This window comes from Vipera berus (genome assembly GCF_964194415.1).
Source record: "Vipera berus genome assembly, chromosome: 1".
NCBI classification, from domain to species: domain Eukaryota; kingdom Metazoa; phylum Chordata; class Lepidosauria; order Squamata; family Viperidae; genus Vipera; species Vipera berus.
Genome location: NC_138202.1, coordinates 182,868,995 through 182,886,560, shown reverse-complemented (window position 1 = coordinate 182,886,560; position 17,566 = coordinate 182,868,995). Strand labels below are relative to the sequence as shown.

General features: G+C 38.3%; 1 protein-coding gene across 7 annotated transcripts in view; it reads left to right on the top strand.

Moving 5' to 3' along the window:
• The window catches only part of IKZF2 (IKAROS family zinc finger 2), a 175,562-nt gene that overhangs the window by 142,520 nt on the left and 15,476 nt on the right, over window positions 1-17,566 (top strand). The window contains exon 7 of one of the 7 annotated variants that reach the window (XM_081340970.1): window positions 14,582-14,725. The exons of the other annotated variants lie outside the window; for them this stretch is intronic. Within the exon in view, the coding sequence (XP_081197096.1) occupies window positions 14,582-14,725 (144 nt within the window). The remainder of the gene's footprint in view (window positions 1-14,581; window positions 14,726-17,566) is intronic. 7 annotated transcript variants of the gene reach the window in all.

The window sequence follows — 17,566 nt, the reverse complement described above, 5'->3', positions numbered from 1 at the left end:
ATCTAGTAAGCCTTCTCTAGACATTCTCTATCTGTATGTAATCCATTAAAAGAGGGATAGCCTTTCCAGAAGGCTATTGAATGACATAGAGTATGGGTGTCAAACTCGATCGCATCACGTGATGTAACATGATGTATTATGACATTTTTTGCGGAGCTGGGGTGGGCATGACCAGCACATGACACATTTGGCCCACGGGCTGCCCATTTGACACCCCTGACATAGAGACATCACTGGAAGTAAAATTTGGGGCTTTTTCTTTCAGAGTTATAAGGGTTAGGATGCAAAGGAGGTTTTTAGAGGGCATATTGCTGCTGATCTTATCCTTAATTCTGAAAAACAACAATATTGAAACAGAAAATCCATAGAAAAAAAGCAGCCATTTTCTTTGGAAGTGCAGTTTTAAGGGCTGCAAATGGAGATCAAATGCAGCCATTAACTGCACATTCTACCCAGTCAACCTGAAGAACAGGTATCTTACTTTGCAGATTTTTTTCATCTATATATCCAGGACACTACTGTAACACCCAGGGTGATCTATGGTTTGTATAAAAGGAAGCAATGAGTTCACCAATGCCACTTTCAAGACTCAAGTATCGCTCGTTGCTTGTCACGTTATTCAAACAGGTATTTCCTTTCTTTGGAGCTGTAAGGTTCTCCAGGGAAAGAAAGACCTCCTCCCCTTGATTCATACAAGCTTTAAAAAGGTGAAAGAGCCTTTCCTGTAGGAGAGAAAACTAGTAGGGACCATTCATGGCCTCTATTTGAATATAATTGTTATGTACTGGGCTCTTGTGTAACACCACGTGGGTTGCTGGAGCAGCTAACGGCTCTCCAGCAACCCAGACTTTTAGTCTCCTGTGCTGCAATTGGCTATCTCCAGGTGGCAATGGTTGTTTCAAACCAATTGGCTGCCACCAAGGAGCTAGACTATATATTGCGGCTAGTTGCAGACAATTCCCCAGTACAGTTCCAGCACAAAATAAACAATAAGTTATCCTGTACTCAGCTTCGCATCTTCATTCCTGCACCAAAAAACCCGCTATTTAACAGTGGCAACAAGGATGGGATCCTGCTTCACCGATTAAAGAGCTGAAGTCTTTGAGGGAAAGGCAGCACGTGCCGGAGGGAAGAGGCATTCCCCCCCTCTCAAGGTCGGCTAGCAACTACGATAGCGATCTCGTGCTCAGGGAACTCACTCTCTGAGTCTGAAGCAGGATCCAGAAGAACACAGGAACCAGATAGAAAGAATGCTGAAGGTTGGCAAATTGTGAGAATTTGACGTGAAACACCAGGAGGAATGGCCATCTTATCTATCGCAAGTAGAAAACTACCTCAGAGCCAATCAGATCACGGAAGAAGGACTGAAGGCCGCAACGCTACTCTGCGTGTGCAGCCCTGCTACCTTTGATTTAGCCGAGAACCTTTTCACACTGACACCAATTGAAGCGGTCTCTTACGCAGATCTCAAAAAGAGGCTAACCAGGCACTTCCAGCCCAAGATGTCTGAGATGGCTTGGCGGTTCAAGTTTGACCAAAGAGTGCAGCTTCCTGGGGAGTCAGCGTCAGAGTTCATAGCAGGCCTAAGGTAGGCCGCACGTCTATGCAAGTTTTCAAATTTAGAGGAGCGGCTACGAGACCAGCTCGTCTGCAGCCTACGGGACAGAACACTTCAGCAGAGACTATTTGCTAGGCCAAATTTAACTTTTCCCGAAGTGCAAGATGAGGTAATGGTTGACGAAGCTGCCGGGGGCACCGTTCAAACTGTACAGCCCGCCAGATCGACAAAGTTAGAAGAAACGGTCCACCATGAGGACGCCAAATGCACTGAAGAACTCTCCGAGGAAGAACAACCTGAGATCAACCATCTCCAAAAGCAACCCAACATGCCACACTGCAATGGCCAGCTGTGAGAGGACAATTACAAGGCAGTTCTCTTACCAAGATGTAAGGGGTGCAGCGGCAACCACTTTCGCGCCAACTGCAGATTTTGTTCAGCCACGTGTAGAGCTTGCGGAAGGACAGGCCACATCGCAGAGCCTGACAAAGAGACCGGTCACCCAAACACCAGTCGGAGGAACCGACTAGGAGAGGTACTGGGGCCCAGGGTCCAGTTAGTGTGGGATTCTTCAGAAGCCGTAGAAGTGTATGCCACACCGGGGCTTGACGCCCCCTCAAACCCAAACTTAAGCTCAGGGTAGAGCTACAAGGAGTTCCATGTAAGATGGAATTGGACTGTGGCTCTGCAGTCTCAATCATTTCTCAAGACACTAACTTCATGTGTAGGTGCAGTAACAATTGGGCCAAACTAAGACCCTCAGATATAATCCTAACGGATTTTCAAAACGCACATGTTAAATTTAAGGGAGAAGCCACCTTGTTGGTTAAGTTTAAAGGGTTTTTGGGGCACCTGGATGTAATAGTAGTAGGGGGCCAGAGAACGAGTCTTATTGGACTTGATTGGTTTGATGCCTTAGGTATTCAGATTACTGGCATAAACCAGACACAAACTGCAGACCTCGCGTCAGTGTGCAAGGAATACACGGATGTTTTTGATTCAACCCTTGGAACATACACAGGCCCACCTATCTCATTTAAGCTTGATCCCAACATAGTTCCAATCAGGGTTAAGCCTTGTAGGGTCCCCTTTGCCTTAAAACATAAAATTGATTCTGAAATCGATAAGCTTGTAGAACAGGGCGTGTTACAGCCTGTTGATGGTGGGGAGTGGGAAACTCCTATAGTCACCCCACTTAAAACCAATGGGGAAGTTCGCATTTGTGCTGACTATAAATGCACACTAAATAAGGCCCTCAAGCAACACACTTACCCGGTCCCAGTGGTCAACCATATTTTAGCCTCCTTGCAAGGGGGTACTATTTTTTGCTAAACTTGATTTAGCACAGGCCTATCAGCAATTGCTGGTTGATGAGGCCACAGCTGTGGCTCAAACGATCGTGACTCACAAGGGGGCTTTCAAAGTTAAACGCTTACAGTTTGGAGTCAGTGTTGCACCGGGTATTTTTCAGGGAATCATGGAGCGTACACTCAAGGGTATTCAGGGCATCTGCCCTTATTTTGATGATGTTCTTATTGCAGGCGAATCCCCAGAAGTGTTGGCCAGTAGACTCAAGGCTGTTTTGCAGAGGCTTCGCAAAGCAGGCCTCAAATTAAAAAAGAACAAGTGTAGTATTGGGGTTTCTTCAACAGAATTCCTGGGTTTCCAAATTGATGCTAACAGCATTCACCCTGCTGATTCTAAAGTGAAGACCATTAAAATGGCTCCTAGGCCCAAATCAAAAGGAGAACTACAAGCATTCTTGAGTCTCCTAAACTTCTATCACACATTTCTACTTCATAAGGCTGCAATAGCAGAGCCCCTCCACAGGCTGCTGGATAAGAAAGCTCCATGGAAATGGACTAACTTACATGAAAAAAGTTTCCAGGAATTAAAAGCACTATTGTCAGAAAGGTCCACTGTAACTCATTACATAGAGTCTAAACCTGTATGTCTTGCATGAGATGTATCTCTCTATGGGGTGGGGGCAGTTTTAAGTCACATAGAAAAATATGGAAAACAGGTTCCAATAGCGTTTCACTCAAGAACATTGTCTTCTGCTGAGCACAACTATGCTCAGATTGACAAAGAGGCCCTATCCATGGTTGTTGGAATAAAAAATTCCATGACTATTTATATAGCAGGGATTTCACGGTCTATACTGACCACAAACCTTTGTTGGGACTTTTTACAACAGACAAACAACCCCCCCCCCACATACTATCTCCAAGAATGTTGAGATGGTCTATTTTCCTATCTGCATACAATTTTAAGTTAATTCACAAACCGGGCAAGGAAATGGGCCATGCTGATGGCCTCAGCAGACTACCACTGCCACTAATGGATCCAGATCTGGCTCCTGCTGCTAGAATATTGTCCATACAGGACATACCTGAATTTCCCCTCCATGCTGGGGACATTGCTGCTGAAACTGCCATAGATAAAATACTTAGTAGAGTGTTGTCATGGGTATACATGGGCTGATTGGAAAAAAGTCCAGGCTCAGAATTTCAAAGCTATTTTGTCAGGAGGCATGAATTATCTGCACATAAAGGGTGCATTCTATGGGGAAACAGAGTCATAATTCCCACTTCCTTAAGAGACAGGGTTTTACAATCATTACATGAAGGCCATCCAGGCATTGTCAGAATGAAAGCTTTAGCTAGAAGCTACCTCTGGTGGCCTGGCCTTGATAAGGCCATTGAGGGTCAAGTCCATGGTTGTTATACATGCCAGCAATCTAGGCCTGAAATGCTACAGGCTCCAGTTCACAGGTGGGAGGAAACGCACACTCCCTTGTCTAGGGTTCATACAGACTACGCTGGGCCCTTTCAGGGGCAGCTCTTCCTGATAGTAGTGGATAGCCACTCAAAATGGCTGGAAGTAATTCCAGTTCCTAACATAACTACTGCTAGGACCATCCAGGTGCTGAGAAAACTCTTTGCCACACATGGGTTGCCAGATGTCTTAGTTTAAGACAATGGGGCCCAATTCACTGCTGCTAAATTTCAGGCCTTCCTTAGAGCTAATCTCAACAGACATGCAACGTCTGCGCCTTTTCACCCATCTTCTAATGGTCAAGCTGGACCCATGGTGAGGACAACAAAGGAAGCACTCAAGCGCATTGTTACAGGTGACTGGCATCACAGATTGGCAGATTTTTACTCTGCCAGCATTCTACGCCCTGCACTGCTACAGGCAAAAGTCATGCAGAACTACATTGGGGGAAACGTTTGATTCCTAAACTGGACAGGTTGCATCCAGATAGAGTGGCAGCAGAAGCCTCTTGACCAAAACCCCCGAAGGGGCTGCACATGGGCGATAGGGTTTGGGCCAGGAACTATGGTCATGGGAATCTGTGGGTTCCTGGTCAAATCACCAATGCATCCGGACCCCTATCTTATGAAGTGGGGGTGGAGGGAGGGCGAGTTGTCAGAAAACACATTGATCAGCTCAGGAAACGGTTTCCAGAACGGCCAGTAAGCGAGGACAGCATCATAGGTCCCTCCCAAGGTCCTCAGACTTGCGGCCAAGCCAGCCCTCACATGGACTACCAGGACTTTTCCTTCTTAACGGAGGTGGAACCAGAGGGAGAACTGGGGAGCTCTGGAGTGCAACATGGACCCCCTGAAGGAGCAAGCCAACAGAACTTCAGCTGTGCCTACTCTGCCAATCAGTCTGACTCTGGGGTGGGCCAACCTGGTGAGGCCAGCCATAGTGCATCGGATCCCCTTGACTCAGGAGCACAAAGGGACACAAGTCTATCCAGCCCACTGGGTAAGCTGGTAGACCACAAAGTGATGGGAACTCTGAGACGTTCCTCTAGGGCACACAAGCCTCCTTCATATCTTGCAGATTACGTTGTAAAATAAAGAGCTATATATTGTTGTAAAACCTGTTGCCACTAGACTACAGAAACTAGTGCTATGATGTAAGTGTCTAATAGGGATGTTATGTACTGGGCTCTTGTGTAACACCACGTGGGTTGCTGGAGCAGCTAGCGGCTCTCCAGCAACCCAGACTTTTAGTCTCCTGTGCTGCAATTGGCAATGGTTGTTTCAAACCTATTGGCTGCCACCTAGGAGCTAGACTATATATTGTGGCTAAGTAAAAGGTAAAGGTTCCCCCGCACATACATGCTACTTGTTTCTGACTCTAGGGGCCAGTGCTCATCTCCGTTTCAAAGCCGAAGAGCCAGCACTTGTCCGAGGATGTCTCCGTGGTCATGTGGCCGGCATGACTAGACACCAAAGGCGCACAGAACGCTGTTACCTTCCCACCGTAGTGGTCCCTATTTTTCTACTTGCATTTTTATGTGCTTGTGAACTGCTAGGTTGGCAGAAGCTGGGACGAGTAACAGGCGCTCACTCTGTTATGCGGCACTCGGGATTCGACCTGTCAAACTGCCGACCTTCTGATCGACAAGCTCAGCGTCCTAACCCACTGAGCCACCGCGTTGATTGATTGATTGATTGATTGATTGATTGATTGATTGTGGCTAGTTGCAGACAATTCCCCAGTACAGTTCCAGCACGAAACAAACAATGAGTTATCCTGTAATCAGCTTCGCGTCTTCATTCCTGCACCAAAGAACCCGCTATTTAACAATAATGTTGAATCATTACAGCGCTTTTTTATATAATTTGGCAAACTTTGTTACTGTGTTTCTAAATTATAAAGAAAAAAAGGAAGGCACCACTTTGCCAATTTGGACATCCTGAAAAAACTGTATAGTTAACAAAAAGCAAGAAAGGAAGAGGAAATCTGCATGCAAGAGGGAAGGAGGACTACCATTGCTTTGCCAGACTATGGCCTTATTTTTGACCTGAGCCATTGCAGTAAATGTTTTAGAATATCAATCCAGTCTCTCTGCCTTTTGATGTTCTTCAGTCATGCAGTAGACTTGGAAGCAGGTGACTAGAACGATCTCTTTCTCTCTCTCTCTCTCTCTCTCTCTCTCTCTCTCTCTCTCTCTCTCACACACACACACACACACACACACACACACACACACACACACACACAAACACCAATTTTTTTTGCAAGATCATCTAAAAGAATAGGCACTATCTGTGACCAGGAACATGTAGTCAGGAATATGAGTGAATCAGGTCGTGGCTGGTCAATGACCGATGTACAATGACTGACTGAGTCAGGTCAGCTGGGCTTGTAATGTTACTTTGATTTTGATGAATGGCTTCTAGAATATGTGCCTGCATGTAGAGTTAATTTATAAAACAAGAAATTAAATATATTTGGAAGTCACTTTTTTGAAAGTTTTTCTCTTTCGTTTTCAATGTATGAGAAATAGTTCCATTTTGATGATGGTTTTGGCAAACCTAGAGGCATTAGATGTATAATGCCTCACAATATACTCAGTCATGGCTTCTCTTTTGCCAAGATTTCAAGTCAAACCCTTTTCATGGTGGCTTTTAGTTATTCAGAGAACTTCCCTGAAAATGAATGTGTTTTCAAGTTTTTTATAGGCTATTTATTGTGTCCATTACAAGTGACAAGTTTCTTCATTTGTTTATTTAAAGTTATTTAAGGTTTCTCTGTGTTATTTTTAAATGATGGAGGGGAGGCTTGGTGCATGAAAAGAACAAGGCTTATTTGAATAAATATTTAAACAATACAAACAATATAATCCTCAGGAACAGTGTCCCATCACTTCAAACTTCTGTTCCAGTTATACTTGCCTGGGTTACTCTGCTGGCTGGCCCAATTTTGATCTGGACTATGGTATTGGAGCAATATTCAGTACTCTCCATTCCAAGAAATTATTGACTGAAATCATTTAAATACTGAGATCAGAGTAAGGGAAGTGAGTGAAGAAGTGTGACAAATATTTCAACATTCTTTCTGGCCAAACATAGCTGTGGTATGTCTTTGTAACAGATGAAAAGCCTAGAAGCAGAGAACCTGTAGATCCCATATTGTGGGGAAAAAACTGTTTAAATACTTACATACTAGGGTGATAATGTTATTTTCTCTGTGTCTTACTGTTTTAATTTATTATTCTCAGAGAATTTTCACAACAAATACCACTATGAATTGTGGGAAGTTACAGTAGCTACACAGAGTAGATGCTAAATTAAAAATCTAAAAAGGAGGTCCCATGGATACTTTCTTCATTAAGCATAAGCTCTGCTGAATATAGTGTACCTGTTTTCAAGCTGGTATTTTGAAGACAAAAATGTATACAAACATCATTTAGTTGTTGATATCTCAATAGCTTTGACTTAAAGTTCATGATTTCAAGGAAAAGTACTTATAATTTAATATCTTAACACCCATTTTCAGTCCTTTTGAAAGTAAACCTGAACTCTTGTTTATACTTCCATTTACTGGCAGTTGGATTCCCATAGTAAATGAAAATTTATTATGTGTGTCTCAGCAAAAGATTTCTGAACAAATAGTAACAAGGAAATAATTGACATTCTTCTTTCTTAGTAGCCTATTTATAAAATAGATATAAATTAATTATCAGTTGTGTCATTTCTGTGAACTGGAGGTTTTATTATCAACTACAGACACATATTGTAGGTTTATCTTAAATCAGCATATTTCAGTCACACCTACTGCAGGACATTCATAAACACTTAATTTAAAAAATGAGAGCTCAAAGAGATATGTCTTCAAAAAAAAGAAGAAAAACCATAGAAACAGAACAAAATGTTACAGGGCTCACCATCAGGTTTGGAGCAAAATGAATCTGTGGGGGGTGGTATTCAGGGGTTCTACTAATGACACTGTTTAATAGAAATGAGATAAAGTTCATTCTCTCTGTCAGCTTTTATGGGAGAAGAAAAATTATTGAAGCAAGGCAGTCCCTCAAATAATCAGGCTACGTGGCATAAAAATTGTAGGTTGTATGACATAGGTTATAGCCAACTGGTAACCAGTGTAGCTCATTGCAATAATCCATTTCATATAATGGAATGCCCCATCATATGAAAATATCTGCAGAAAGTGAGCTGACATGGGCAGCATCATCTCAGGGGCAGGTAATTCATTTTCATGCTTCCTCAGAGAAAACAAGTGGTAGCAACCATGGGTATGATAATGGTTTGGAAGTTTAATAGTTGAAGCTGATTAAACCAGAAGAATGAGTGTACACTTATGCTTACAGTGCTCAAGATGAGGCTTTTAATATAAAGTCAACACTGCCTGTATACATTAGAGGGACCAAATTACATTGACTGGTGTCTTCTGCCATATTTTCCCATCTATCTTCTATCTGCTTTAGTATTGCGGAAACTCCATTAAAAGGAAATAGTAAGAATGCAGCATCTTCTCTTTGCAAATGTGGATAGAAAATGTATGATTGAAGCTCAGGAAGAGGAGTTATTCCTATGGAAGGCAGATTGTATTTTAGAGACATCGCTCTTTTTTACTGTTATTTCTGCTTTCAGAACCCTTCTGTCTCTTTTAAGGCAAGTCAAGTAAGGAATTGTGCATTGTGCAATCTAGACTTTTCTAGCCTGAAATTGGTTGTGAAGCTGAGTTACCTGGTAAGGTACAGCAGTAAAAGTGATTAGATTTAAATTGATAGGACTGTAACTTAATCTTTAATTTTATATATTTGGAACATTGCTTTTCTTCTATACCCATGTGCAAGTATTTCTGATGGATTTTTAAGAGTGGAATAGCTCAAATCATAAAAATGAAGTCAGTATGTTTTCTACTCTTATTAAATTGTTACGTTTTTTTAAATAAACTAGACTGGGTTGTCAGATTAGATTGAGCTAAAACACAGTTTTGTAATTGGGCATTCTCAAGTGAAATCAATGGAATACAGACTGATCCACAGCCATATTAACTGGATTAGCTGCAGTCTTCTTGTCCTGTCCAGTTGGCATTCTAAAAAGAATCTCCCAAAATGTTTGGAATTCTTGTAGTTCAAACATTGAAAACATATACAATACAACAGTAAGTTGTTGAAATACCTGTTTCAAAATATCAGATGATGGGGTGTGGGGTAAAGGAGGGCAACAATATTGACCATATTAACTGGATCAAATATCATTAAATGCAGAAAAAGAAAAACCAAGCACTCCTCAAGGTGAAATGCTAATAAAATAATAATTTTTAACTCTAGACCCTCTGTTTCTTGTAATATACTCTGTTCCCGTCTCTTGTGGAAAGAGAGATGGGAAGCCATAAGAAGAGTAGCAAGGTAAAAAAAAACACAGTATAATTTGAGGGAATTGAAGACTGGCCAAAGACTTGCTAGGACTTCTCTAATGCCTATATATCTATGAACCATGGTGGGAAAGAAAAAATGGGGATTTGGGATTAATTGCTTACTTCATCAATTCCATATAGAATTAAATATATATATTTTCTTAGAGTGCATAAAATTAAGTGTAAATTAAAGTGATTTCCCATACTGTAATATATTCCTTTATGTACAAATCATACTTCTGCTGCTATCTGCTTAGCGCAAGGGTTTGTGATGCTAGCAAATTCAGTTTCCAAACTAGTCCATCCCAAAGCTTATAATTAACAATTCTAACTCCTTAAATCCAATATGACTAAACTGATTTAGGAAAGCCAGTTTAGTAAAGTGGCAAAGGCATCACCGGTAGGGAGAAGCCAGCTGGGTGACCTTGGGCCAGTCATTCACTTTCATCCCTAGGGAGCAGACAAGGGCAAAGCACTTCTTGCCAAGGGACAAGTTCAGGCAATCACCATGAGTCAAAAACTGATTAGAAGGCACCCCCCCCCAAGAAATGATTTAAACTGAAAGGCTGTCAAACTGTTGAGTTGATCCAAGAAGTACAATAATCCCTTGTCAGTTTAAGTATAAAATAGTTATTATTCATGAATAGATTTGTACAAAATTTAAAAAGCGACTGTGTTGTTGTTTGTTCAGTCAGAACAGAGATAGAAGTAGGGAGAGATAAGTTAATCAATTTTTCTTTATCACTATTTTTCTACTCAGAATTGGGCAATCCTAACTGCTTTCTGCCTTTGTTAGAATAGAATGGCATATTCTACTTTTCTTACATAAATATAATAAAGCCTGGCTCGATCAGGTCATACAGAAAGCACCCTGGTTCCTTTTTCTTTCTTTCCCATTTGGAACATTATATCATTAGCATTTTTTTCTTTTTGGATTGAACAGTGGCTAAGTCAGGCAAAGTTAAAATTGCATCTAACATTTAAATCTTTCCATCTGAGGCCTTCCTTAGTTGCTTTTCTTTTAAAAATAAAAACACTAAAATAAACTAGAATATTATTCATCCATTCTAATTATTTGTTTACCTTTTAAGTAAAACTTGGATATTTACTCCACTCTTTTTATAATGTTTTACACTTAGTAATAATGGAATAGGCAGGATTGTAAGTTGATATTTATAAAAATATGATGAGATAATTTCATAGTTACCTTGAAAGTGTTTAATGTCTTCAAGACCAAATAAATTACATCCTATATGGATCGAGCCAAACCCTTAAATTTTGGAGGGTTTTTTTTAAAAAAAATCCCAGTGAACAGATGAAATGCCAAATGACTGGAAGACAGCAAAGGTTGCCCATATATATATATATATATATATATATACATATATATATATATATATATATATATATATATATATATATATATATATATATATATATATATATATATATATATATATATATATATATATATATATATATATATATATATATATATATATATATATATATATATATATATATATATATATATATATTACAGTGTTACCAGGAAGATTCTAAATTATAAATCAATTACTCAATAAATAAGTAATCAAATAATCTATCAGTTCATCATGCAGTCTTTATTTGTCAAAAAGAAGGCTTGCTTCACTATTATTTCATTTTTGATAAAATAAATTTCTTAATTAATTTTCTAATTGTTGTAGTAATAATGCATTTTGATTTCAGCAAAACATTTCATAAATAATGTCCATGACTCTGTGATCTGTAATATGGGCTGGATTAACCCTCTCCTGGCCTGAAAAATGTACTCTAAGAGTAGTTATCAAACTGAAGTGTTATTTCAAGAAAGTACTGCAACCTGATAGTCGTCAGCATTTTTATTAATGACTTGGATGACACAGTGAAAGAATCTATATCAAGTCTGCACATGACCCAAATTTTGGCTAGGACAACTCATATTCTGGAAGACCAAAATAAATAAATAAATAAATCAGAATGATGTTGATAAGTTAGAAAAAAATAGTTTCTGCCTACATTGTATGATTATCAGCATGGGTACTTTTTAAGTCCCATCAATCAAAAACCGCATCACTAGTTGGAGCCAAGGAGTGGCTTCTTTGTTATGGTTCCTGTCTTCTGGAATAGAAATTTATATAACTTCCACCTTGATTATCTTTAAATAACATTGCTTTTAATGTTTTGGGCTTATGATTGTTTATTTATTGCCCAAAATCAATAATAAAATAACATACAGCAAATATGGTAAATAAAAAAAAGAAAATTATAGAAAATTACATGGAATAACCATTGGCTATTAATAGAAATTTTACAACCTTCTTAGAAATTTACGAGAATAGTCCATATGATGTAAGTTCAGCTTCTGTATCTGAACATGGGCAAGTATGGCTTTCCTATGGAGGATTCAGTGAGTTTTTTCAGATAGTGTTTAATTATTTTAAATTTTTTGTACAGTATTGCTTAATTATTAAGTGGAATTAGATTTTGTTAAGAGACGGATGATGGCATTTTGATTAAATGAACAGGGAGCTTATATACAAGTTGTTTTTGTTGATTTTAGTGACCTTTTGCCAGTTAATAAGGAGAATGAAGATTTAGAGATAGGTTTATAGAAATGATGCTAGGTATGCAATGGAGCTGTACTTGGCTGTATTTTAAGAGGCAGTGATAAAATGTTGAGTATACTTCCTGGGGATGAAGGAGGAAGTTTCTTTTTGCCCTCATTTGTGAAGTTTCTATTTCCCATTTTGAATAATAAAAATAAGTCAATGGACAGGAGATGGAGGATAGTGTTCTGACTTGGCCAAAACCTCAATGATTTTATTAATATAAAAGTGAACATTGGGGCAAATATACATCCTAATGTTAAACCTTACAAGAAGTGATAGGTTCCATTAAGTTGCCTAGGTGATTACTCTTGACTTGGATGGTAGTGATATGTAATGACATAGTTTAAAGAGACACCACTCAATCAGAGGGTCAGCTAATTTCCTACAGAGTCTTTTCCAAGCTATTGAATCAAAGACTACATTTCCAATTATAAAAGCAACATAAAAGACACATTTAAACAAGTTACAATGTTTCTCATTGAGATGATATAACATAACACATCAGTCCATAGGTCAGTGATCAGATCCAGATTAACCTACACTATTCAGGAAACAATTGTGGAATCAAATGCAGGACCCAAAGTAAATAATCAAGGCTTACTTCAGTGTTTATTAATCAGCATGTGCTGGTATTCCTCCAAAGAATATTGGGAGAGACTCCACCCATCAAAGGGAGGCACTCATATTTATACATTCATAAGTGTGAGAGAGACAATGCATAAGCAATAGATAATATAAGCATAGATACTCATAGATAAAAGATCTCAAATTAGTATAGGTAATGGAGCTGATGTTATTTCCTGTGCCTGTTTTCCTTTGGAAATCAAAACGGGGGATAAGACAATGATGCAATAAAACAGGGAAGAAAACTTCTCTCATAAAAGAAGAAGATGGGGCAGTGTGGGAATGCCAGACACCAAAAAGAAAAAGCATTTCCCATTGCAAATTATGGGATTGTTTTAATGAGATAATAAATGTTTTAATGACATAATAAAGCCTATATATCACCTTGATTTAATAGATTCCACTCTGAGAACTGACTTTCCCCACACATTTCAGGATAGGCTGTGGGGCAGTTCCCACAAGCATTCCTCTTGAGCATCTCATTATGCTCCTAGAGGACGGCCACAACTGACTTGCTTTCCTCAGGTGTAGTGGACAGTCTGTCCTGCTGCTGTTACCCTGGTAAGTTTTAAGCATCAGTTTAATTAGTTTCCAAACCTCTTAGGTGTTACCAGAAGGAGCAAAGTATTTGCAAAACTAGTGTTTGTAGAGAACAAATGTTGTACACAGGCATTCCACAGAAACTATAGGAGTGGTATGATGAGCAGAATCTGCCAGTGTCGACTCCCCACATCCACTCCTTTCACTCCTTCTGGATCTGTCATGAGAACGGAGATACAAACATTTTCTTTTTTTTACCCTGGGAAGAAAAGATGAAATACTTGCAGTCTTTCTTTTTCTCCTTCAGTAGCCTCTCTTCCCTTCATGCCTTGACTTAGATTGCATCATGTAAGCCTCCATTTATTAATCTTCAAGAATAGGGTTGCTTAGGACTCACAGTTTTTTTGGTTGGGGAGAACAATATTGTGTATGTTTTGGCATCTCTATGGATTATTAGAAAAACAGAGCCAGTTTAGAAATAAAATATAGAAATCAGCATATTCCCTAACGTAGAAGGCTATTTTTCTTTTCTTTTTTCTTTTTAGCTTTGTCTTTGGTAATAAAGTTAGTAGTATTTTGAAATGTTGTCATTATAATGTGTTTCATATCAGGGTACTTAACTTTTTATTGATTTGTGAGAGTTAATACCTTGGAGAATAATGTATGTTTTTATCTAAAGGTCTTACAGATTCTTGGCTTATGCAATTACTTAGAGAAACATACCCTCGTATCTGTGATCACCATCTGGTAGTAACATTCCTAAATCTTCCTCTTCCCTGCCTTTTTTGCTAGGAGAATTGGTGCAATTGTTTTCCCCACTCTGAAATTTTTTCTTTCAGATGTGAGTTCAGGCCCAGAGGGTCCCCAACCAAAGGAGATCATTACTGAATGTCTCTAAATTCTCCCTCGTGCTTTTAATGGCACATGTTAATAAATTATAGTTTGCAAAGTTTACCATGTTGATCATTCTGTTTATCAATTAAACATTTCTTGGAAGTGTAGTTAGATCTTTCTGATTTGGCTTTTTGGTTTTATGTAGTCTCTACTATGGAAGATTGTAAGGAGCAAGAAGCTGGGATGGACAACAATGTTACTCTGGTGCCTTTTGAAAGACCTGCTGTTATAGAGAAGCTGACAAGCAACATGGGAAAGCGTAAAAGCTCCACCCCACAGAAGTTTGTGGGTAAGCTTCAGATGAGCACTTTTGTTGTTTGTAGCAAAAAGGGTAGCCTATGATTAAATCCTAAACTTTTGAATGCTCCCATTGGCAATTTCAGTATGGGCGTAAATCAGCTGGAGGAGGGGGATATGAGGTAAACCAAGAAGGTCTAGAAACTTAAAATGGCCATAGCACCAATACTGTAGAATATAATTTGTAGCCCCCATTCACTTTTTTAATAAAAAGGTTTGATTTTAGATCCTAGGAGTATGTGCAAACTTGAACATCTGGCGGTAAAAAAGTATGACAGATTGTTCTGAGTAGAACATTTGTTCACATTATATTAGAAGGGATTTCTTTAAATTAGCATTAATATTTAACACTCTTACTCTACCCTCTGCTATGTTATACAATGCTATTTAAAACAGACATACTGTTGAAAGAATATTTTTCTTTAGTCTGCCTAAATCACAATAGAAGTATTCTAATCTAAGTATTATTGGGCTTGCCTTGTAAATATTGGTTTCTCTTATTACAAAATCAGGATAAGGGAAGTGAGTACACGGACAAGACGGGAGATACAGCTCATAATTTTGTATGCCCTAAGAGGGATTTGAAGCAGTCGGGGAACAGAAAGGAAATCCAGCTGAATGAATTGAACCGATATTGGAAAATAAATGAAAAACTGCAGGGTAGCTGAATGTTTAAATTCTCAGGGGACAAAAAAAAATGAAGTAAAACAAGCCAAGATTCTCTGAAGCTCAGATAGAGTCCTGGGTGAAGCTGCTCAGCTGTGAAGGACCCAGCAGGCTTAGGGCTTGGAGTTTCTCCACTTGGGCCCTGGGTTTGCTGTAGGAATCCCTCATCCCACCTGAGACCCTGGATATAGGTAAGGTAACTAATGAGTTTTGGATGGTCATAAGCAATCCCAGCATTCACTTGAAGGCTTTGTATCACCCCTAGTGATCAAAAGAGCTCCTGGGTGACCAGTAAAATAAATAAAAATATGGCAGCTCCAATTGGCTGCTTTTCACAAAAAGGGTTACCTTGCAGAAAGTTACATTTCATAAGAAATGTAAACATATCCAGCCTGATCCTCTTAAAATGGTATTGGACTCTGATTTTAACACTGATTAGCATGTAATAAATCAATATATTGGCAGTAATCCCCATCGTTAATGAATATTTATTCTATATTGTTTACCAAAGCTTTACTTCGATTGAAGAATAAATTAACCTGTTATGATGGTTTAGAATTGTATTTTCTGGATTCAGGTTGTTTTGGTAGAAGATTCAGCTATTTAGCTATTTTTTTAAAAAAAATGTTTTAATTTTTAATTGTTTAATTAATTTGGGGGGGGCTGTTTATTTAATTTCGCTTAACTTTTGTATTGTCGTTTTTATTGTTGTTAGCCGCCCTGAGTCCTTCGGGAGATAGGACGGCATATAAGTCCCAAAAATAAATAAATAAATAAATATTCCCACTTGTGCCAGCAAAATAAGATCAGAAACACAAAAAATCCATCATATTATTTCTTAGAAAAATGGGGAAATAATGTATATTATAAAAATAAATAACAACAGAACAAAGGTGCTTCATTTGCAATAGTTAAAATATTTGCACAATGCAATAATTATGAAAATATGTGTTTCCTTTTCAGAAATTATGCACAAATACATTTATCTTGTCGATGTATGCCGAATCACATATTAAATTTTACAACATCAGTAAAGAAAGCTAATTCTATTCTATGTGGATAGGATGATAATTTGAGCAAAGCTCAATAGTTCTACCTTTTCATTAAAAAGGATTGTACTCGTATAGAGAAAGCTGAAACACGATGTACACTATGTCTTTCAAATTTAGAGTTTGATTTTTACTCTCAGATGAAACTAAGACAGTATAGTAATCTTACAGTTGAAATTTAAAGAAAGGGAGTAAAAATGTCATGCTTCAGAGAAAAGCTGAAACAAAATAAAAATAAAACCTTAGACTCAAAATATAATCCCCTAGAATATGAGAAAATAAAATAATTCTTTTTCTTTTTTTAAAAAAAAGTTTTTTTATTGAATATACAGTGAAAAAAACACAGTGGGCATGATACAACATCCCTGGTTTAAACAATAGTATTAGTATTACCTTGTAAAAAGAAAAAAAACACTCTTTACATTATAACAAAATATGCATATACAATCTGAACTTTCTAATAAACATTCTTTCGATCATATACATTGTGTTTAAGTAAATTTCAATTCTATCTTAAAGAGAATACTAGTATAAAGATTTTTAAACTGTCGGCTTATCAATCAACATTCGTCCCAGCATTCCTCCTTGACTCTAGCCATTTATACATTTCATTCCAAATTTAATAATAGTCTGTTTCGGTTTTATTTTTAAGCTCTAATGTTAACCTATCCATTTCAGCGCAGGATAGGATTTTATTTATTACTTCTTCTTCGGTGGGGGTTTCTTTTCTCTTCCATTTCTGAGCATAGGTTAGTCTTGCTGCAGTTAGAATGTGCAGTACTAAATATAGAGATCCTTTGCTGAATTTATCCTCGGTAATCCCTAGTAAAAAGTTTCTGGTTTTGATTCAGTTTTTTGTGTTAGTATCTCTTCCAGCCAATTTTTAATCAAATGCCAAAATTCTTGAGCTTTTGGGCATTCCCACCACATGTGGTAGTAGGTCCCTGGTGATTTTCTACATTTCCAACATGTCAATGAGGTTTTTTTGTCCATTTTTGCTGTCTTGTGGGGGGAAGGTGCCATCTATAAAACATCTTAGATAGATTTTCTTTATAGGTGGTGGCTAACATTAGCCTCCTATTCCTGTCCCATAATAATTGCCAATTATCTAAATCAAT